The 24,332-nt window shown below is 43.3% G+C and overlaps 1 protein-coding gene across 1 annotated transcript in view; it reads right to left on the bottom strand.

The window, feature by feature from the left end:
- The window catches only part of ACE (angiotensin I converting enzyme), a 160,071-nt gene that overhangs the window by 48,452 nt on the left and 87,287 nt on the right, over positions 1–24,332 (bottom strand). Inside the window, exons 11-16 of the mRNA XM_069238010.1 lie at positions 23,346–23,468; positions 22,921–23,132; positions 16,523–16,659; positions 8,385–8,543; positions 5,090–5,183; positions 1,664–1,807 (exon numbers count right to left, since the gene is read on the bottom strand). Coding sequence (XP_069094111.1) covers positions 1,664–1,807; positions 5,090–5,183; positions 8,385–8,543; positions 16,523–16,659; positions 22,921–23,132; positions 23,346–23,468 — 869 coding nt within the window. The remainder of the gene's footprint in view (positions 1–1,663; positions 1,808–5,089; positions 5,184–8,384; positions 8,544–16,522; positions 16,660–22,920; positions 23,133–23,345; positions 23,469–24,332) is intronic.

Here is a 24,332-nt window from a genome sequence, read left to right as displayed (position 1 = left end):
CAACCAACAGTTTTGGCGATAATAATAATAATAATTTACTTCCTTTGCATATGTCAAAACTCAAATCTCTAAGCACTGTAAATAACAGATAGTATTGTTACCAAATTTTCCAGTTTGGAATTTAGTGAGAGGACTAGCCCAACTGTTTTGTTTTCTAAAGTAAAACATGCAGTTAGAGGCATAGTTTTGCTTTTTTTGTCCAAAATGCAACCCACACCAGATTGGTCAAAGATATGTTGTGAAAAACGTGCCTTAATAAGCCAGTAGTTTGTGGAAAATTGATGTGAGGCAAAAACAATATTCATTAGGCTATTTGTCATACGAGGCAGATGTACACATGCAAATAGCTTCATTCAGAAGTTCAAATCAGCTTTTGCAATTCACAAAGTAGGATTTAGTCATAAAGCGGTTTCTGTGTGAGTAAAACTTCTAGGTGAGGGGACTGACTGCGCCAAGACAGGAATACCCACACAGAATCTCCTCTCAGAGCCATTCCTACCCTAAACACCTTTCCAGAGTGGGAAGAGAAAGGAAGCACCCTAAAACTGGTGGCGGTGTAAAGAAAGCAGGTTTTCCACAGGGAAAACAGTTTTACCATAGCGGAAAACGTTTTTTTTTACCTTCATCTTTTAATTTTATTTATGCAAAAATATACAGGTTTGTTTTTGCTTGCGAAAAATGAACTTTTACAACTTTTCCAGGATTATGTCTGAAAAACTGGGACTGTCTGCTGTGTATTTGAAGCATTATGTAGAACCTGACCAAAGAGGGAATGCATATTGGACAGAATATAAGGGCATCCACTATTCCAGGAGAATAAGTTCTGTCAAGATAGCTGAAAGAGGAATCATGTTTGTGTCCTCAAACCTCCCTACGTCAGCAGTGTCGAAAGAGGTTGCGTATTGTCACTGCAACACTTCATTGTCTCTCTCTTGACTCAGATGCCGTTTCCAGCCAACCTGACATGGTTTCACTTCTTCCCAAGAAGGATAACTGGAGACATTTCTGAGAATCCTGGGAATACTGCATCAGTCTCCTCCACTTTGTGACTCCTGATGCTTGTGACGTGGGAAGCAGAAAGTATGGGTTCACCGGGGCACATTACTCAGTAGCGGCTCCTCCGCTACGGCAGAGCAGCGTCGCCCCCGCCAGCAGCAGCAACTTCAAACCTTGTACTACAAAACAATAATAAATTATGTTTATTATCATTTTGTAGTAAAAGGGGCGGGACATTGTGGATGACAGGCATAGAGGGGAGTAAACAGAGCACTCTCCTCAGGGCGCATGTATGTTTGGTCAGCCGTCTCGGGCCGGCCAAAAACACATGCGCACTGTGCTCTCTCCAGCCCTGCACTGTGTTGCCAGGCAGGCACAGGCTCCCAGTGTGCCTGGGAGCGCCATGGCTGGGCGCTCCCAGCCAATCCTAATGCTGCTCTAGGCAGTGTCAGGATTGGCTGCAGGGCAGGCTGGGAGCCTGTGGCTGCAGGAGAGGAGCAGCGTGGAGGTGGCAGCGGCGACTGCGAGTGAAGGTAAGTGTGTTTTCTTTATTAAATTAATTCTTCCAACCTCCTCCCCCACACGCCACCCACCCCCCCATTCAAAGCTCCGTGAGCCGCCCCTGCACACTATGCACATTACAGGTACATAGGATGAAAATACTCACTGTTGAGAACGGCAGCTTTGTTGCTCAGTTGCACATATTTGGAGAATAAACTGCGAATCTTCTTCCCGGAGGCATCCCGCCAACCTTTCCATGCAAACAGAAGCTCGTCGTAGTTTCTAGACTTGGCCAGAATTTCGGTCAGATCTGTCAACAGAGAAGAGAAAGCAAAGCATGAGCTGCTGTTTCTGCTCCTAGACCCAGATCTTAGCCGAACCTGGAGCACATGGTAGCAGCCTTTCAGCACCCTGTTCTGAATATGTACCTAACATTCTAACACCTTGCTGATAATCTGGTGCAAACATTTTAATCTTTTATTCAGAAGTGCTCCTATCAATGTAATGATTTATTAAGAAGTGTTCACACCACTCTAATCCTTATTTTGAGAGTCTGTTTCCAATAATGATATCAATAGCTGAGAAGGGTTCCATAACCTCTTGACATTCTAATACAATGTTGATTGAAAATTGTTGGAAAATTCTGATATATAGCTGAAGGGGTTTCCTAACATTATAATTGTTTTTTGACAAGTGCCCCTAACATTCTAATTCTTATCTGATAACCTGTTCTTAACATGTAAAATCGTAGTTGATAATTGTTCCTAACAGTTGAATAATTTATTGTGAAAGTGTTCCTAACTTTTTAAACCCTTATCGAGAATTGATGCCAACAACGTAATACTTTGTTAAAAACGGTTTCCATTAGAAGCCTCTATCATCAACAACCGAATTGAAATGTGGTTATTCACTGCAGTGACGTAACAACAGTAGGTAACAAAAGTGGATATCGACGTCTGAGACTTCAGCAGGGGAAGCACTTGCTTGCCTCTGTTCTACTGCCTCACCCTGGCCCCAAGGCACTTGAGTGAGGCAGCAGAATGGCAGTTAGCAGTCTCACCCACCTCCCTTCACTTTTCCCGGGTCTCCACAGGCATGAGGGGGAGGGGCTATGTTGAGGACGGTGGGGGTGGGAGACCAGTTTTTTATCATTTGGGGAACAGGCCACGTTAAGTATGGCTCAACCATTAATCCTCCATCCAAGAGTATAGTTTGCAAAAGGGACGGATGATTTGGTGGGTTTAATTATAACACAAAATTACAGATAGCTAAGTAGTGACAAAGAGGGATGCTTGTCTCTTCGGGGGTCTGAATGACACACAGAGACTTTGAGCTTTGTTCTTCTCTAGCTGATTTGGCTAAGAAACCCTCGGTGAAAAACATCCCTGTAATTCACAGATACTCCCCTACATTCTATATATTAAGTAATGTTCTTTATTTTGAGAATCTATTCCTAACAATTATGTCAACAATTGTAGAGAAGGACCTGTCACCAGCGACTGGAGCGCAGCGGTGAATTGGTGGTTGGCAGCCTCACCCTCCTTCTCCTGCCTTCTCCCATTCCCTGGTCTCCAAAGACCCGCGGGAGATGAGAGAGGGCAGGTGGCGGTGTTCTTGTGCCAAATGCACCCTCCCCCCACCAGTGGGGGTTTCTGCTGACCTAAGATGAGAAGTGAAGTGACACTGACACGTGGCACTCATAGTGCCCTTTGTCACGATGGTGCTGGTCCTCCACTCTCAATGTGACAACAGAAGGTGCAACTTTGGGCTGATATGGGATAGGATTGTGCAGAGGGTTGCGGAGTGAGTGGCAGGAGGACAGATAATTATTTTTCATTTTGTGCAGGAAGGGGGAGCTTTTGTAGAGGGCATTGGAAGAGGGTGGCTTTAAACCAGCTATTTTGTGTCCATTTTGGGAGGAGCCTGTTGTGGGGCATATCCACATGGTGGTATTTGGCAGGAGGCCAGGCGTATTTTTATATTCTGATTTGGGGAGAGAAGGGTTTCCAGAGGGTGATAGGTGTGGGTGGCAGGAAGCCAGTTATATATTTTTTAGTGTAGGGGAATGTGGGGGTATCTTGAAGGTGGTGGAGGTGGGCGGCAGGAGGCCAGCTTTTTAAAAATCTTTATGTGGTCCCCCATCACTACTCTGCCCCTGTGTATACGTTGGATGATCTAGGTGTCATATACAACATAACATTATAGATGGGTAAATGTGAATAAATGGGTTGTTTTTCAACTTAGGGGTCTGAGTAACACCATAGACAACTCAAGCTTAGCTCTTGTTGTCTATTTAATGTCACTTAGAACACCTAGATAAAAAAATCCCCATTATTCACATTTACACATCTATAATTCTATATGTTGTGACCTGATCCTTATTTTCCAATACCTTGTTGAAAAGTGTTGATAAAAGGTTTAGACCTAGCATTCTAATCCTTTTTTAAGGATTGTCTTTACAAATCTAATCCTTGGATGAGACTCTGTTCCTAATGTTCAAAACCTTAGCTGAGAAGTATTCTTTATAAAAGTCTGCTCACAACAATCGAATCCTTGTTTGATGACATTTCCCAACATTCAAATTCTTTTCTGACTATTGTTGCTAACTTTTTAATCCTTTGCTGAAAACAAATTCTTAACATTCTGGCCCCTAAGAAGAGTGGCCATTGAATTTTTTTAATATGACTGTGTATTTCTGTTTCTGTCTGTATTATTATTCATGCTCTACATAAAGTACCAAAAGGGCATGTCTCGCTCGCTTCCAGTAGAATTAGGTCAGATAAATGCAAGGAGGAAAAAAGATGGCAGCCTCCAGAAGTTAACCTTCAGGTGTTAGTGTTGGTAAAATTTTACAGAAGTTGTAATGGAAAAAAATAAGATGACAAAATGACTCAGGGTGGATACATTGTGGGCTAGTTAATTCCTGATAATGCGTCTGGTGTAACATCCCCATATAAGGGGAATTACACAACTAATACATTCCTCTGGCAAATGGCAGTGGTAGTTCAGTTTACAGAGTTGTTTATCATAATAACTGCCCTCCCAAATTCCCCCCAAAATAATCCAAATGGATGTGTAAAGGAATGGTAAGCAGGGTATGATGGGCATGCACCTTTATACAAAAAGTGTTTTTTGTTTTCTTTAAGTTTTGATATTTGTTTCTGGTTCTATAAATTGTCTCGCAGGTAGCATATCATTCTTCAAGCAGACATTGAGATAAACTCCATCCCGTACTGCTCCTGTTCGAGTTAAATAGCAGTATTGAGGACTATGTAAATAAATGGGGATAGTTTCCTAAGATTATGCAGAAGCATTCATGTGGTGCAAACCATTGCATCAATGTATTTACTAGTATATATGCCCGCAGGACCAGGGGAAAATTGCTCAGTGTTGCACATGTGTAGCCCTTTGTAAATAACCCCCAGGATGTTACTAATGTGTTTGAGGTCATAGCAGACAGTGAAGTACATATGCTTCTGCTATACTCAGGCCTGAGGACGCCAGTAAATTCCCTCAATACTAGATGGTTTGGCTTTTGAAGTAACCAAAGCTGCATCTAAAAGGTCCCGCAGACCTGGCCATTGTGTCTCACCTGGATCCAACGGGAGGCAGTTTGTTGTCTGCCCATCTCGGCAAACCTTGGCCACACTGTAAATGGTCTCCATGTCTGAGAGGATCTGGTTGTACTGCAGAAAAAATACACTGCCTGTTTAGTTAGAACAAGTGAAGATTTGATTCAAAATGCACTATGCGAAACATGTGAATTGTAGTCTGGATTAAAAACATGTGCAAACCCATCCCTCTCGTCGTTCAGTAAAACAAAAAAGATGCCTGGTCCATCAATGCGCTTACGACAAATGAGCATGACATTATTCTTACTGTTTGGTTATATACCCACCTATTCCCCATGACCTAGCTTCTTTCCTTGACGAAATTTTCACCTCTCCTACAATAGTAGTGAACTGATGTACTCAGCCAGCACAGATTATTTACTCTTTATTTCTTTTTGACGTACGTTACAGGATGTGATGTGATGCTGAGAGTAAGAAGCCAGACCAAGAAAGGAAGAGCTCTTTCTATGGGCTCTGTCCAGCTGCGACTCCCCGCAGACAGCAATGTTTTTAAGTTTTGTCACCCCAGAATCAGTGCATCAAGAGACGGTGTGGGGATTGTATGTTATGTGTTATGTTATATCCACTTGATATAGCACAATACATTTTACCCAAAGGTATATCTCTGTGCTCAGCCATCACAGAAACGCATCAACAGCCTAAAAAAATGCTGTCATTCATCCCACAATCCTCCTGATACAGTCCAAGAATCGGTTTTGTGCACCGTCAATATCCTGCCCCAATGAGATGATCAGTTGGGTGTCGTCCAGTGCTTTAAATGGGCCGGTACTCTCCGGTACTGAGTACCGGGACTTTTTTATTTTGAGAGGGAGAGTACCGGCACATCTCAAGAAAAACGTAATACTTTTAATTGGAGAGTACCGGCACTTCTCAGAAACAAGCAGGTACTCTAGTACAGAGTACCTGCACTTCTATTTTTCCATTTAAAGCACTGGTGTCGTCCATGCGCATGATATAACATCAAAGCCGCAAGACTTAACAATCTGGGACGTTAGATGTTAAACAATGTTGGTCTCAAGGATAAGCCCCGGGGCACCACTTTTTTGATGGAAATAGTGCAGGATTTAAATGAGCCCAGCATGTTCGTCTGTGTAGAGCTGGCTAAAAAGACAGCGAGCCGCCATAGGGCATTGCCCCCGACACCAATCTCACACAGTATGCCCAGCAGTATTGCATGAGAAATGGTGTTGAAGGCCAATGATAGATCTAAAAGCACAAGCATGGCAGGATAGCAGCATCTAGAGATAGGCGGATGGTGTCTAACTGCCACCAACAAGGTCTCTGTGCTGTGGCCAGCTCTAAATCCCAATTGGGAAGGATCAAGAATCTTATATTCCTGCAAAAAAGCCATGCACTGTTTGTTGGCTAGGCTTACCAACATTTTCCCCAATACTGGTAGTAGTGAGATGGGGTGGCAGTTGGACAAAACTTTGGGGTCAGCATCTGTGTTGTTTTAGTATTGGAGAGACATGGGCGGCATTCCAAGTTAATGGTATTTTGGCCGAGTCTAGGGAAAAATTGAATAGCGAAAGAATAGTGCGAGCCATCAAAGTTGCAAGCCTGGAAGAGATCCTGGGCAGACATATGTCCGCAGGCAAACCAGATTTAGCTTTGGCCAGAAGCCCAAGGATTTATTCTAAAGGCAGTGGTTCAAACCTGCCTAAGTGAGGGGTGGAGTTGGAAGGGGTGCGATAGAATGGGTTGCATTGATCTGACTGGCTAATGGGAAACCTCTTATAGATGGCTTCGATTTTATCCTCAAAGAAGTCAGCCAAAAAGTCACATAATTGCTGAGAAGCTGGGATGGTCAAGGAACAGGCACATGGGTTGGTGAAATAATTGAGTATTTTGTAGCGCTCTTTGGACAAATTGTCTGCTTTCTCTATTTTGCTAGAGATGTAGCTTCTTCTAGTTTTTCTGATGTGTGTGTGGTAGCTTGTGAGTGCTGGTTTATAAGCTGTTGTGTCATCCAGAGTTTAAGATTGGCCACATCGCCTTTCCAGCCTTTTGCAGGCAGCTTTCATACTGCTGCGTTCCATGGAAAACCATGGCTCATGAGGCCTGGAGGAGACGTGGCTGGCCTGTTTACGTGGTGCTGTTTTATCAAACACTATAGTAAGAGCATTGTGATAATTGGTTAGAGCAGTGTTGACATCTGAGGCCTAGACACCATGCACCGGGACAAATGCCTTGGAAAACGTTTCTGGCTTAGATGGTGTTCCAGGCTCTCTAGATGTTTTTTGCAACTTTAGCAGAGTAGATTATTACATCAGCCTTGACAGTCTGAAACATAATTAAATAATGGTCTGTCCAAGAAAGAGGGAGAGGACATTAACTCTCTAGAAGTGAGGATTGGTGAAAACTAGGTTTAGGATATGACCAGCCACATGCGTGGTGCCCACAACACTCTGGCGGAGGCTCAGCATCTCCAAGTCTGCAAGAAGATGGGTGCCCTCTCGCTTCGCAACATCATGTATATGCACTGCCTGTGCATTTATAATACACTAGCAAACCTTGTTAAAGGGCTACAGAGGTGAGCAAAACATGGAGAATCTTGATTTTCTACTGAATTTTTGAACAGCATGCACAACGTGAAACAACTAAAAGTGAATGTTTTACCCCAAATTCAGGTCTTTACGTTCATATATTCAGGGCTGCGAATTTGTTTTGCCAGATACAACTCCTAGCTCATAAGCCGAAAAAACAACTTCTAAAATGTTTCCGGAAATTTTGTACATTTCGTACAAAAGTATAGTTTTTCCAGGGTATAGTTTCTTCACATTTTGCATACATGCTGAAGTGCAAAATAGGAAACGAAACCACTAAGAATCACTTAACTATTTTTTGCAGAATTTCACCCATTTAGTTTGCTAAATGAATAAAAATTGAAAAAGCAACGATATGTGCCAGTGTTGGTGTGACAATAAATTGCACAGGTCTTTTAAGAGGACATGAAGATATGAGTTTGAGAATTCTGACTACAAGACACAAAATCTAATAGTGCAGGAGGTCTCAGAGCCGTACTTAAACCATCTGTAAAGTTGACCTCATGCGTCATTGTCAGCAGCAGCAAGATCCACCGGAAACTGGATTCTACGAGTTGGGAAGTAAAATAAAGCAACAACTGGGACCACACCACCTGCTGTCCCAATGGCTAATCCCCACCTTTCACCTTCATGGCACACTGCTGCTTTCCCCTTCTCTACCCCATATCCAACTTCTATCTCAGTTTCTCCTCTTTCTCTGTTGTATTACCTCTATAAGCTCTGCTTCAGGTAGAGCCGCTCTCTCAATGTCACTGAGCTTCTTCAGGATGCGCTTCACGCTGTAGTCCTGGAAGTCTGTATAGTCATACTGCCGTGCTTGCATTCCATACTGCAGGGTGTGGTTTGCCATCTTCAGGTTCTTTTCCAACTGTAGAGCAAGGAGGGAGAAACATTGAATCAACGGCATGTCCTTGAGGAGCAGAGGAAACAAGTAAACAGAATCACCCATGACTATGTGAGTGCAGGAGGCCTCATAAGGCATTGAGATCACATGGGCCAGCCAGAATAAATTATTGCATGAGATCATGTCAGATAAGCACAGAATGTGATGCCTTTAGACTATGAGATACCATGAGACCATATGGTATAACCATATAACGTAAGGCCACTGGAGCATCTGAAACCAACCATCAGTTCATATCAGATAACCATATCATGCCGAGCCACAACCCAGGTGATACCTTGAGAATATATGAGAGACCCATTTCATACCAGGCCCCTTGTCCATGAGATACTATGAGATCACAGAGCTAAATCATGTAACTAGACTGCAAGAGACCATGTGATCAAATGAGATAACCAAATCATGCTAGGCCCCTTATCCATGTGATACCATGGGATCCTATGATGATCTGAGATTAAATGAGACTAAGGCAAAACTGAGTCATATTTTTCCACATTGTTTTGGGTGCAGATTAAGGTGCAATATTTGTTTTGTTTTATTGTTTCTGTGGCCCTCTTAGCAAAAAGGGTGAGCACATGTCCTCTTTGCTTTACTTTAAATTAATGTTGTAGTTAAGAACCCCGGCCAAAAGCTTTGCAAGCAAAAGTGAGGTCACAGGAAGCTTCTAGGAAAAGATGCTGCCTCTTGCTGGATGAGTTATTGTGTATTTGTGAGAAGAAGGATAGTGAGGTGGAATGGGATGTATGGATCATACAACAGCAACATGACAACCCCCATATTATTTCCAAAGATGATTTCCCCTGAGCTCTTGCAGGGAGTGTAGGACTCAAGGAACAATTGCTGAAGCAGATATCCTATCCTCTTTGCAATATTCACCACTCAAGTGGTGCAAAAAAGCTAGTTGCACTCTGGCTTTGTTTCAAGGAGATAGGATCTCAGGCACTCCTTTCATAATTGGGGATCTATTTGTATATAGAGAAACCTTTAGCTTAAGACTAGAAGAGCGGGTCTGATTATCAAACCTTGTCGTAGCAGCTGTCTGATAAAAGGTCTCTGAATCTACGAAAAATGAGAAGGAGAGCAAAAACGGGTTCGCTGCCTGAATGAGCATCCTTCAGATTTGTGCTGGAAGCAACACGACTAAACACTGAAAGTCAGCCTTTGTCTCCACGGCAAATCAATCCGTGTGAGCACATGCAGCATACATTTTGCCACAACACAATTTGGTGATTTCCTCACTATTTTTTTAAGTACAGTTTTTTTTTTTAAAGTGTTTCTTTGTGGTGCTATTTTGTAGTTTTGATCCACAAGATACTCCAGGTTACTCTGTGCTCCTAATATTATTTGCTTCAGCAAATCACAAGGCGTAAGTCAAGTTGGAGTAAGAGCTCTTGTGATTGGCTTCCGGTTGTCCATCAAGTTATCCTAACAGGTGGACCTATACTTAATGATTGAAAGACTGAATGATAATAATGGTTTAATATTGTGGGGTTTATTTACAAGCCCCTGTGCACCACCGGAACGTCACTTTTAGTAACGGGGTTGGCGGTGCACACTGCAGGAGTCATCTCTACAAAACCACGTAAAGCCACTCTGCGTGGCATTTCATGGCATTGTAGATATAGAGTGAGGCAACGCAGCTCAAGTTGCTAGGCACTGCCATAAGGAGGCATGATATGGGCCTTAAGGTGGGTGTTCCTACATAACACCAATGGCATTTGACACATTCCCAGATTTACAACATGCTGTAAACATTGGAATGCGTCAAAAGCATACGCCTCCTCAGGGGAGGCGTAAGGGAGATGCAACAAGGAGAAATAACATTATTTCTCCTCCTCTTTAGGTAGAGCACGCAAGCGCTTTGACCTGTTGTAAGTATTGTGGGCTTTTAACCACGCCCACCTCACGCCCATCACTTTCATTCATTCCTGGGCTTGCCTTTCAAAAATGACTTGATGTCATTGGTAAATGCTTTACATTTGTCCCTCCTTGAGGCTGTTTTTGTCACGCCTTGCCAATTGCCCCTGTTACATGGATTATTGCATGATCGCCGATATCCTTCAGCGTGGGCAAACTATTTTTCTATTGTTTGGTCTCTCCCGTTTGTGCTGCATGGCAGTCATAGCGCGCACGGCGCGAACAGGCACAACAGCGTAAAGTCGATCCGTGGTATTGGAGCACTGGTCATATTGTTCACAGTTAACTAATCAGTCATTTCTTTTGGCTCTCCCCTTAAAACACTTAAAATTGGTAAATGCTGTATGTAAAACTGAAATCCTCAAAGTGAAAGCGGGTCTCCTGGCACAAAGGGAGAGCCCATACTACACTATTCACTGCACTTAAGAAACTCGCCCCATAATGCTTTGGAGGGCATTAATTTCATAAAACATTTTTGCTCATAACTCAGCCTGTGGTGGTCCTAGGACAATGTGACCACCTACAAAATGTTCAGCACGACATGCTCTTTCTTTTTACATCATCTCTGGGTCCTCACACTAGGTTAGTGGGGATCCAGGGGGGCATGGCCAAGATGGTGACCGCTATGGACGCCTGATACTGGAGCTACGAGTGGGCCCGGCAATTATCCTGTAGAAAAGAACCCTCCTGGGTGCCCAGCATTAATCATTTCCACACAGCGGAGCTTCTGCGGGACCGAGCGGGCTGAATCCTGTCACTCCGGAGAGGCTCGGGGAGTGACAGCGAGCGAAGAAGCTGGACTATGGATTCCGGGGCAGGGCGCTGCTAGGCCTGACTTGGTTCGGGGTCACTGAGTGTGCCAGCTGATGGGGTTTGGAGCTGGCGACAGACGCGCCAAGGTGGCGGGCACATGAGCTCTCCTTCTTTGGACGCCAGGACCTCATCCTTGACCCCGAGGTGCCACAGAAGAGACTTGGCCAGGCGGGACTCCGGTGATGGGCTAGGATGGAGAGGCGCCAGGCCGGGCATCAAGACCAGGTGAGGATGCAGTAATGCGGGTAGCCACGGCTTCGGATGCCCTCCCCCCGCTAGCCCTATCATGAGAGAGGCAGTAAGTCATCGAAGTGTGAGTCTGCAGCGAGGGAGGCACCAGTGAAGACAGAAGAGCTCTGCTCTCTGCGCTAGAACTACCAACGCGGCCCGGTGCCTGGCACTGCACTGTTCTCATAATTTTGCCGACGGGTTCCCTGTCGAATATTATGTGACTTTCAGGGCCTCCTTAGCTCCCCGCCTTCTTGAGGTCTATGGTGAGGTCCATCACCATGGCATACTTCCTGAGTCGCTCCAAGAGGCCTTAATCGTAGTGCTGCCGAAACCTGGCAGGGATCCCCTAGAAGTAGGCTCTTCTAGACTACAAGATCTTAAGCAAAATTCTTACTGATAGGCTCCTCCCATTATTAAGTATCCTTGTCCATGCTGACCAAAGTGGCTTTGTCCCGGGTAGGGCTACACATTTTAACATTAGACATATCTGCCATATTATAGGTGCCCTATCTACAGAGACTACTCTTGCAGTGGTGGTCTCCTTAGACTTTGAGAAGGCGTTCAACACTCTTAGCTGGGCCTATCTGTTACAAGTCCTGCAAATCTTTGGAATAGGACCTAGTTTTCTGAGATGGGTCAAACTTCTATATATGGCCTGAGGGCACAAGTCCGTACCAGTCACTGCTCTTGCGCTCCTTTTCCATTGGACAGGGTATCCACCAAGGCTGCTCCTTGTCACCAGTCCTGTTTGCTTTGGCTATGGAGCTGTTGGCTATTGCGCTACGCTCCTGGGGTCCGGAATGGAGCATTAAAGTATGTCCCGTTTGGCATGTTGTCTCCTTATATGCTGATGACATCTCATATATTTAAGGAATTACATCTGTACATTACCCAGTTACATGAACTACTTACGTGCTTTGGAGAGGCTGTGGGCCTTAAGATAAACTGGGGCAAGTCCTGTATATTTCCAGTGCAGAAGGTTGTACATGAACACAGTGACCTGTTGGACGGGGGACGCCTCCCCTGGGCCTTTGACACCTTCCGCTACTTGGGGGTAAAGTTCATCATACACCCAAGCACTTACTGGGAGGCAACCACGAATGAGTACTGACTTCTATATGTCACCCTATGCAATTCTGGATGCAATTACCTCTATCACCCATGGGTAGAGCATTGATAGTTAAGATGCTTGTCCTTGCACGATTTTTGTATCTTTTTCATGCCCTACCAATGCTTCTGCCCAAATCCTTCTTTTACTCCCTACGTAGCCTGAAGTCGACCCTAGTGTTGGGGTTGACACACAGGAGAACCTCTTTGCCGATCCTGCAATGGCCTTACTCAGAAGGAGGTCTAGGAGTTCCTGATCTAGAATTGTATTTCACTGCGGCACAGCTTCAGTGGCCCATGCGCTGGTTGTCGGGTGCTGGAACAGGGGAGAGGAACTTGATATGGGCTCAATATCAACCTTCTGGAATGTTTTTTTACTCCAGATTGTTGGGGCTGTAAACCAGGACTGCTGTTGCGCGTGGCCAAGCTTACATGGGCTCGATACATTAACGTCAAGCGGACACCACTCTTGTACGCACCTGAACTACCTATTTGGGATTTGCCAGCCATGAGTGGTTTACTGAACACACATGATTCCACCTCATGGAGGGAGGCTGTTTTAATCCACCTAGGCGATTTATATCAAGAGGGCACCTCAATTTTCTTTCATGACCTACAGGAGCAACATGACATTACGGTGGGCCTCTTTCTTACCTACTCTGCCATTAGTGCAAGGCTTGCAGACATTTGGACACCGGAACATCCGAACCTCCGAAACACTTAGGATTACAATGCATTCTTACTCATGGCTTGGGTTGCAGAGCAATACCAACCCTTTATACGGCACTCTTTCATGGGAAAGGCGGCTCACTCATCTGCCTTCCTGGAATAATGCCATGCATAAAACACAATAAACATTATTTGAAATTTGTCGATCTAGGAACTGTGCTTTATAAACATTTGATTGCCTTGGGTCCACACACAAATACCTGCCTCTGTATTAAATTAATAGATGGTTGTTCTCTTTCCAGGAAAATTTCCACTGCTCGCGGTGTGAAGCAGGGTTGCATGCTTGCGCCCCCGCTTTTTAATCTATTTATCGCAGATTTGTCATCGGCTCTTGATGCTGTTAATTCTCAGCCCCCCAAGATCGGTGGTCTTAGGCTAAGCCACTTGCTCTACACGGATGACCTGGCAATGTTTAGCCATACCAAGATTGGCCTTCAATCTTCAATGACTGCTTAAGCATCTTGCATCTGATACACTTGAGAATCAATTAGAAGTTAATTTCCTCAAAACCAAAGTGGACTCCTTTGGCAGGAAAAAGCATCTGGGAATCAGCAGGTACTATAAGAGTAGTAAAATTGTCTCAGACCAGTCTTATAAATATCTAGGGGTGCATCTTGATTCTAGGGGTAGCATTGTTAGGCATAGGAAGGAGATTCAACTCAAAGCTGTGGCTCAGCAGGTGGCTTTTTCTCAATTATTTAAAGCTCTCAAGGGGCCAAATCTCCTCCCACTAATGGAAGTTATGAAACCAAAGATTATCCCTTCATTGGCTTACGGTCAGGAAATTTTGCTGGGTAAAGGCTCATGTCTGTTAAATAGGCTGGTTACAAGATTTACAAGAGGGTCTTTCATATACTGCATCTTGCCTCTCCTGCGCAGGTGCGATTGGAATTTGGGCTGTTGAATCAGCAGACAGTAGGTCCTGGCGACTTCCTGAAGCTTTGTCATAAGTTACGCCGGGCTAAGGAAGGTAGTTTGGAGTCAGTTCTGTGGGTGGAAATCAATGCGTTCCAAGTGAAGGGGTCTCACTTCCACTTTCTGGATGATTGCAAATGGCGATTGAAAGCTGAGGACCTCTGGGCAAGTAACTTCCCTGTCCCCTTTTTAAACTGTGTGGCAAAATGTTAATACAGCTATGTTCGTATCATTCAGATCAATCCCTCCTTGCTATTTTCATTGTTGTGTCCTCTAGGGACTGTTCTAAACATTACAGTCATATCAACATACTAAAATATTTGTGGCATGAAAACTCGCCACATAATGCTTTGCAGGGCATTACTTTTACAAAACATCTTTCTTTATAACTCAGCCTGTGGTGGTCCTAGGACAACGGGACCACCTTCAAAATGCCCTTTGTGTCTACATCATCTCTGTGTCTCCACATTAGGTTAGTGAGGACCCAAACCTTTCTCATACCTAGAACTTTTGTTTTACAGCTGGGAGGAGTTTTGTTTTAAAGGTCTTGTTTGTAATATCATTGTAGTAGGCTGATAGCCCTAAAAACACCTTTTTGGGGCTAAGTATATGGTTACACTGCATTACTTTCTCCAGTTTTATTTCATGGGGTATGCCTTCAAGGGGCTAACATCATGACCATGCTTCTTACAAATTATTGTTTTGTTATGGTGCCCTGTGAGGGCTGTGTTGAGCATTGCAGTCTAATACCAAAAGTTTATTTCTGATAAAGGTTTATATGATAATTGTATATGTTTTAATAATCTGTCCTTATTACAATTATGATCATGATTCAGGCCAACTTAACATCCTTATTACACTATGACTGTTTGAACACTCTTGATATGTTTGGGCGACCATTCTAGTTTATTTCTCCTCTGTGGCTGTCTTGTGTCTTTTTGGGGGGAATTGTGTTAGCCAGCCACCAACTCTGATGGTGGAGTGGTGAAAGTGGTATTCTATTGGAATGAGCATGGCAGATTTCAATTAGGATGCTACATGGCAACATTTTCATTTTTTTCTGCAGATAGAGGAAGAAGGTAAATGGAAATATTTTAATTATATGCAGAGCCACTGGAATTATATGGCAGGAAAAGACAAAATTATGAGTCAGGGTTGACCTATTTATGTGGCAAGAAAAGTCCACTTATGAATTTACAATGCTAATAGCTCTAACTCAAGCAAATGCTTGTTTCCTCTTTCTATGTGTGCCTCTTCCTGCAGCACACATAGTAAGAGGAAATTACTTCCATTGATTGTTTTTGTGCAGGAAGGTGCCCCTTCCTGCACAAAAACAATCATACCTACAACACAGACACTCTTGCACCATGGTGCAAGGGTGCCTGCATTGGCGCATGGAAGCCAATTATGCACCAGCACTATGGAAGAGGACAGGAATGATCCATATCCTATAGATATGGCGCATTCCTGCTCTTTTCTTTTGATGCAGGGCAGCAAGAAGGCTTGTGGCGCTGCCCTGCGCCAAAACATTGTAAATGAGGCCCTTAGTTTGTAAAACGCAAGAGTTTATGGTGTGCTAGCACAAAATGGTGGTTATCTTTTCGACCAACCACTATATGTCCATGTGTTAGAAACTGATTGACAGCCCACACCTCAGTGTATCACATTCTGCATTCAATTGTGGTGCAGGCAGCCTGACCATAGATGTTTTTTCCACATTCATGCAATAAAGATGCCTATTTTTCTAGTTTGCTGTCAGAGTGGATTTGACTTATTTTTCTACGCAGTACCGCTGTACAGGAGTATTAAGAAAAGGCTGTATTTTGGATTTGGTTTTCAATAATTATTTTCACTCGCTACTATTTGCGATTTAGACTTGTATGAAAACATTTAGAGCATGCTTTAAGCCCAGTTATTTTGGTTAGCCAAATTAAAATTCCAAGTCCAGCGGGTGTGTGTTCGCCTAATAACATTGCATAATGCATGCTGCACTATGGCCTTAGAACATCCCATATCATGAGAGCTTAGAGAATACCATAGGATGTCAGTCACCAATGGATAGGCCTATGACTCTGGCCACTGAATGCTGAGAAGCAATCTGCCTGTTGAAAAAGCTCCCCATTCCCCTCCAGGGAGTCTGTGCTCATCTCATCCAAACAGCCTTCTGGGATCCACTGGCATCTGACCCTACAGGTCCAGACATCTCCAGCCTTGGTCACAGCACCTCTTACCATGGTCTGCTTGTTGGCTTCAGTAATGTCAGTATTGTAGGTCCACGACGCCTCGGTATAGTCATTCCATACTACTTCTGCTGAGCTGTTGTACTCTGCCAGGAAGGTTTTTGCATGCTGCTCATCTGCATTTTTCTCTGAAGAAACAGAAAAAAAGAGGAAATATAATTAACAGTTGTGTCATCTGCATCTATGCCTAAGTGGGGAGGAATTGGTCTAACCTGTCCTGCGCTATGGTAATGTTCAGAGACTAGGCATAAAGGAGACGTGCTATACAGTGAAACAACTACCAATGAGGCCCAAAGAACCTCAGCTGGGCTCCAGGCTCCATCGGGGATCCACAATAAATATCCACCAACAAGGCTTATCCCTACCCTACAGCTCTCTGTGATTCCAGAACAACATGGCAGCATTTCAACCCTAACAGCATCCCTTCTATTCCGCACGGGGATCCACCAGACTGCTGACTCTAAGCACCTTAGCCATAACTTACAGCACCATTGTTGTTACAGAAGAGGTGTCCGCTTTAAATTTGCATGTCTTGCAATGCGGTGTACGAGAATGTAATTGATGCTATATAATTGCCATGTGATATAATGCACATGACATATTTGGGGTGTACGAAAGTTAGGAGACACGCACTTAGAATTGAGCCATTTGCAGTTCAAGACAGTAAACTGAGCAATAAAGATCCCATCTGTAAATAAACAGATGTTCACACAGTCTGAGGACCATGAGGAGAAGATGTCTTGCTGGCTGTTTCTAAAGCTGACATCTAGGCCAACCAGCCAGCATGAAGCCCATTCTAAGCAGTGTGCACCACAGTAAGATACATGCAGTGGGTACTCTTTAACCTGCCCAGGATATCCATGGTTTACAACAAGAGCTTGTTTCACAAGGCTAAGGAAAATAAAAATATTTGAAAATTCCCTGTACATGGAAGTATTGGTTAAAATCCAATCCATTTCGTTGACTCTATGTGTGCCTTCTGTTCTAATACCAAGATCCATCAAATATGTTTACCAATGGTCTGTATTCTTGACCTACACCAGAAGTAACCCCCTAGTAGTATGTTGCAACATGCAATGCTGACAGTGTGCTTCAAACATGATCTCCACGTGCCTTTTTATGCTGACACTGTAAACCATCGGGGAGATTTGCACATCACTTTGGTCTCAACCTACAGTTCCTTTGTTTATTCATTAGAGGGTGCCAACACAAAGTACTGCCAATGTATGTCGATCCTGACGTAGGGTGTGCCTTATATTCTGGTACAGCGATCTGTAAAAATGCACTGCCAATGAGCTGTAATCCTGCAGTCCCATTGCTTCAGCAGTATATGGTTTCAATCACAACCATCCAATGGCCTTGATGCTGGCCTACAATGCCAAATATCAGTCCAATGCAACCTAATACACTGCTCTAAAATAGTCTTCCATGGTGAGTAGCAGACCCTCATGTTATAGAAGGAGCTTGGGGACCTCGTGAAAGTTTACAGATACATTTCGATTTTGAATTACACCATAAATTGTTAATCCATTGTGGGGCTACTAAAAACATTTGTTTCATTTCAGTGCAGTAAGGATTTAAAGCAAGAGCTCATGTCTGAAGCACATGCTTCAACAGACGTGTAAGCTATTCTAGTTCCAAAACCCAAATGGTCAGAACTAAAACTCAAGACAATTGAGCTGAAAGTTTACTTCCAGTGCGCCTTGTCATTCCAACAATATCACAGCTCAGAATTCTGCCAACACCCTTTAGTCCTGAACTTGGAACTTTGCTAATATACGTCAACCTGGCTGCAATGTTTTCTATTGTTCAAAGAAAGGGTTGGGGGAGCTAATACTCAGCTATGCAAATGCACTTCCAATGTAAATACCTGCACCATTACTAGACAACAGTGGGAGCTCCACATTTTCTTACTCTGCACCTCACTAATACGTCAATGAAACTTAATTTGTTGGATTTGTTGCAAACAACGCACTAAAACCAGAATCGTTGGTGTACACCTTGCCTCCACAATGATGCTCAGCATCAGCATCAGGTCCAGTTTCTGTCACTTATGACTTTCAGATAACCAGCGCCACTCACTGCCACTGAACACACGCGAGTGGTCCTCACAACCACTGTCAGCACTCGCATTGGCTGTTCCAACTATAAATATATCAGACTTACTAAATACACGATCTCCCACGTTCACGTAGCCCTGAATAGTAACTTCATATTTTCAAACCCCTGACCTTGCCCCCGATGGTACCTATAGAGACTGTTAAAAAAAACTGCATGGTGAAATAAAATGGTAATCTCCAGGACATGCTCTGTGCTTCTCACAAGACAACCTGATCCTTCCCATACGCCGCTGATTATCGAAATGCTATCTTTCTCAACTGAAATGTTGATGCAGGAGGAGTGCAAGTATGTAATAATGGTTGCTGACTTTAATACCAAAGAATCAAGCCATGCTCTAAGAGTATGTGTAAATTTGGAATAGAAACAGTCCTAGAAATGTCCCCTGCCATCTTTCCTGCAAATATATAAGCAGATAAAGGAGGTCTTGCTCCCCTGGATCCATTAGGAAATAATGACTATTTAATAGTTAATGGCTGAATCGAGATGATACTCCAGCTAACTTTACTCACAAACCTAACACTGGTTGCTCTGTTATTAACTATTTGATTGCCCCTCGCTCCACTTCTGGTTTGATCTCTAAAATAAATGCTATTGATAATCTTTATAGTTATCATAAAGTTCTCTTCTCTTTTCAGGTAGATTTTGCTTTGGACGGAGTCTTACGCAGAAATAGTGAACTTTGAAAAATCCAATGGTGGAACCCACTGAAGACCCAACTTAATCTATAAGTTAAAAAGAACCCCTGTGTGCAATTCGAGTATTTTGACACTTCTTATAATTATGAATGGTATCTGAACAATTGTGTGGCCAAAGACAGAACATGCCCGAGGATGCCGCCAATGAGGCTAGCTTTAAAACCATTTGTCCATCTAAACAGGGTGATAAATGGATTTGTTAGAAGTCAATTCATATTCTTCTGTGTTGAAAGGGGTACGTTAATCGGTCTCCTCAAAAGGAGACGGCACAACCGTAAATGGTTTGACCTAAAGAAAGTTGTGCCTCGCAACAATACAAAGACAATCTGGGAGATTATATCCAAATGTTGACAGAATGGAGTTAGGTCTCACCCAATCCCAATTAGGAGGATGAATGGAATAATTATATCTCATAATAATTACATGCATCTAATGGCACTGCTATTTGGACTTTCTGCAACTGTTTCAAACTTCTTGTCTGTATATGGGCACTCCTCCATGAAACAGACTGAGAATTTAAATTGGAGACTACGGACTTCCAATACGATGGGTTCAGATGAGATCCACATTTCTGCGATTCAGGAGGAAGCCATGTTATGGTCGTCATTTCTAACCCAGTGTTTGAATACTGTTAACAGCACTGTGCAATTCCCCCAACCTAGTCCGGGAGCGCTTTAGTGCCTTTGTGCAAAAAGGGCTCTTGCAATGACCCCTTCAGTTTGTGTGATATTGCTCTCAGAGACACAGTAGGCAAACTTTTTGACAAAAACATTTTTTGCCAATTACTTCTCTGGGAAGAAAACGAAAAGATAATTCCAATAGAACATGTTGGCCTTAGGAAGAATCATTGCACCTTAGATAACATCTCAATGTTGCAATCAGTTGCGAAAAAGTATGTTACTGTGCACGGCCACCGAGTCTTTGCCTCTTTTATAGATTTCTCTTTTGCATTTTATAAAGTGGATTGTCCAACCCTATGGAAAAGACTGCATAGATTAGGGATGCCAGACAATTTGCTTCAGTTAATCATTTCCGTTCATTTGTCTTCCATGATTCCCACCAGAAATAGTTTAAAGCGAAGTTGTCTGCTGGCCCCTATATTGTTCTCCTTATACACTTCCAATTTGACTCAAAACCTAGGTAGAAGCAGTGAAGACCCTCCCAAGATTGGGGTTTGCTACTCCCTGTGCCTGTTATATGCAGATGATATTATTATTTTTGCAACTACTGCTGGTACCTTGGTAGGAAGTAGCCAGAGATAATAAAATTGTATACCCCCCTTGGGAAAATGATGTCCAGCAATCTCAGTGATAACAGTGATATACGCCAGAGCTCTGGCAAGGCTACATCTCATCTTAATTGGCTAAGGGCATTTTATAACACAGTAGGCCGTAGACATTTTGTACATTTACTTTCCATCTACTGGGCAAAGATATATTGACCCTGTTGGACAATTGATACACTAAAGTGGGACTTCCTGGAAAAATGGAAGGCCACATCTTGAGGAAGTGGTGTTGTTTTAATTCTGTAGCAGCTGCACATGCTCTAAGATTAGGGTGCAGATTGACAAGTACTGCTGTGCAAGGTCTGGCCGGTGTGGTCGGATGGAGATCCCAGCTGATGATGGCTGAGGAGAATTTACGAAGGGGTTTTATGTGCACTGAAAGTTTGGAAATTAAAAAAGAAAAAACTCTGTTTTACAGGAATATTTTCCATTCACCAAGATTGTTTGAGTTAAAGAAGGAAATCTGGGAACCGTCTCCGTTGCTCAGCTCAAAAGCTTTTTTAAGTATTCTCTCAGGACTCTGAGCAAAGCCTAGATTCAAAATTTTGTGAAGATAAGAGAAAAATGTATTCTATAATTGCTTCTCGTTGGTTACAAGAGCCACTGTAGTATTTGTCCTAGAACGTAGATCCTGAGATCCACCGCTTTTGGGCTCTGTTATGTATGAACCTACTTCATTTAAATGTTTTAAATGCAAATTGTTCTAGTTCTCTGACCAAGGATGAATTTAGCAATTTTGTAAGATGGGTATATAGGATTTTAATCATGTATAATTTGTTTGTCCAGCACTGCATCAGCGCCGCCAATTTTTGAGGCCGCTATTTTTAAAATACAATGTTTGAATGATGGCTGAAGCTCGTCAGTTGGTACTCTGTCCTGTGAATGAGATCATTTGTCAAAAAAGTTTTTAGATTTTTTAAATGATTTTTATATTTGTACTAAATTGTTTTTGTGTAAATGAAATGTTATTTTTCCCTTGTACTAAATTGTTTTTGTATATACGAAATGTTACTATTTCTTCATGTGGACCTCGTTAGAGAGCCAAATCTCATATAAAATAATTTAATTCAATTGAATCGAAACAGAACATACAAAAAACTGCAACTGTGACATCAAATGATGGCCAACTTCTTGCAGTCTAAGGGCCTGATTTAGAACTTGGCGGCGGGGAATACTCCATCACAAACGTGAGAGATATTCCATCTACTGTTCTACGATCCCATTTTATCCTATGGGGATCGTAATATGTTGGTCGGGATATCCATCACGTTTGTGACGGTGTGTTCCATCCACCAAGTTCTAAATCAGGCCGTAGGTCCCTTTAACTGTGGAGCAAACACACAGCTGCCTTACTATCTGGATCTCAGTGATTTTCCCCACCGTCCTTCCTCCCAGACCAGGATCGCGTGAGGTCATTTAGAATGCATTATCATTCTACCAAGCCCACTCACTCACTTCCCAGCAAGCTTTTTCTTCCTACTACAATTCTTGTCTGATTCCAGTACATCATTTGTGCATTGACATCTGTAGCTTGACCCCTTGTTTCTGGGGTTGTAAAGACGCTAAGAGCCCCATTTTATTTCAATAGATTTTAAACCGTGACCTTCCCCTGGCCCCAGAGCAGCAAACATCAGGTCTGTTGAGAGGCTAAGGGAGGGATCAGGAGTCAAACGGAAGATGTCATCCTGGGTCAAGGAGAGTGTTATCTCACTTGAGTTACCCATGACATTTTGGAGACTCAGCATCCAAAGTCTGTACTGTACTTAGTCACTATTTCTTTTTTCCGCGCTAAACAGCTTCAGAGAGTGTTGAGTCTGGGCCCAGCCATGTCATCAGTGCTCAACCCACTGATGGACTATGCAGATCCAAGAATACCCACTGCTGGATTTTTCACCACACAATGGAAATACTTTTGCCCAGCGATGGAAGCTGAAATGGAAGTACAGCTTTTCAGAACTGAAAGTTGGAACTGGCACCCCAAACCCATTACAAGAGCGCACACCTGTGGCCCATCCTTGCCATGCTGCCCTCCCGACTGGGCCGAAAACTTGAGCACAGAGCAGGCACATGACGATGACCACTGAGTGCATCTCATGTCCTTCAGCTGTCGGTTGAGACAACTGCAGGGCATGAAAAGTTGAGTTGAGTTGTTAGAAAGCTACAAGTGTAGCTCTTTGTATCATTAGCCGACAAACTGTCATTCAGACCCAGCCAGACACATTTGCACTCAATGGCATTCTGTTGCGCACACGTTTCAGATGCAACTTTGGTCAAATGGCCTTACTTACCAATGCCAGCAGGGTAGCCCTCTGGCACTGGTGGTCGCCACTCAAAATCAGGCCAGCCCAAGACTTCGTTGTTCTTTTTATTCTGCTCCTCTAGCCACTTGGTCACAGGAGAGAAGTATTCCAGCAGTGGACCTGCATCCATCTTCTCTGATCCTGTTACATCCTTCAGGATGGACTGCCAGGACCTGGAGGAACCAGCCTGCATCACCCGGCTGCAAAGTGCACCAGAGAAAAAAATATGCAATGAATTTACGACAAAACCACAGAACTCAGCAATCGCTCCAAAAAGACTACTTGACTGCTTCTGTTAAACTAGTAAAATGGCATGTTTTACTATTGGTAACTTTGATTTCATAGTGGATTGCCCCCCCTGCTACTACTTCTTGACCCTGGCCCTACCCTGCTATGCCCACCCTGGCTCTCACCCAATTATCTGGCCGGCGTCGAGAGACTGATATATGTCGCAGGTGTGCAGGGGGCCAGTTTGATTTGCAGCCTCACATAGGGCTTTATGGAACTGGAACTGCAGGATAAAACTCACAAAGTATCTGTAAATACAACAAAAGCTGAGCATCAGTGAGCTGCAAGAGGACACACAACAACCAGGATTTGACATCTTACTCAATAGAAATGAGGGACACAGCTGTATAGAGAAACCAGAAGCCCTGCAATTGAAGAATACAGGCGAGGATGACCTCACATCTTCCCCTCACAGGTCTGGTAACTACACAGACCATTTATATGACAATGACACCAGCGATCTGAAGTGATTTCTAGGTGAAAATGTCAGCGTACTATATAACACTTGTAAATAATTAAGTAAATAAATAACAGTACTAAAGGACAAAAACATTGGGACTGAATACTACTCAAAGTACCAGTGGCTAAAACAGATTCAAGCATTTACATCCATCAGTTACTGTTTTGTAGGTGATACCACAGTACTTATCTCTCATACATGAAACTTATGGGCAACCATTATTCAGCCATTATTCACATGTTTTCAAATACTTCTCACCTCCTTGAGTGACCCTGAAAGCACAACTAGCTGTTATCACCAGAGCTTTCAGCAACTGGAATGTGGTTCAGGAAGGACATTGGTTGACTCATCAGCCAATGTTCAGCGTAATTCCTCCAGTGATGTGCTGTAAAGGATTAGTGGCCATATGTGTAAATCATTTTTGCATTAGAAACGGCCAAGTTCACAGAATGGGGAAGGTTCCGACCACAAAAATGCTTTTTCATAAGTACAAAGCATAAATAGGGATTCTGTTAGACGTTGCCAAATCACAATTTGTGTTTGCAATTCGGTATTTGGTAGGGGTGTGTTTACGGCATCCCTTCCACATGCTGAACCGCAGAGGTACGTATTAATGTTTTGCGACTGAATTCCGGTTGCAAAACATTAACAC

Source organism: Pleurodeles waltl, chromosome 6 (genome assembly GCF_031143425.1).
Source record: "Pleurodeles waltl isolate 20211129_DDA chromosome 6, aPleWal1.hap1.20221129, whole genome shotgun sequence".
Classification (NCBI taxonomy): domain Eukaryota; kingdom Metazoa; phylum Chordata; class Amphibia; order Caudata; family Salamandridae; genus Pleurodeles; species Pleurodeles waltl.
Note: the sequence above shows the minus strand (reverse complement) of the source record. Positions and strands in the feature narration are given on the sequence as shown.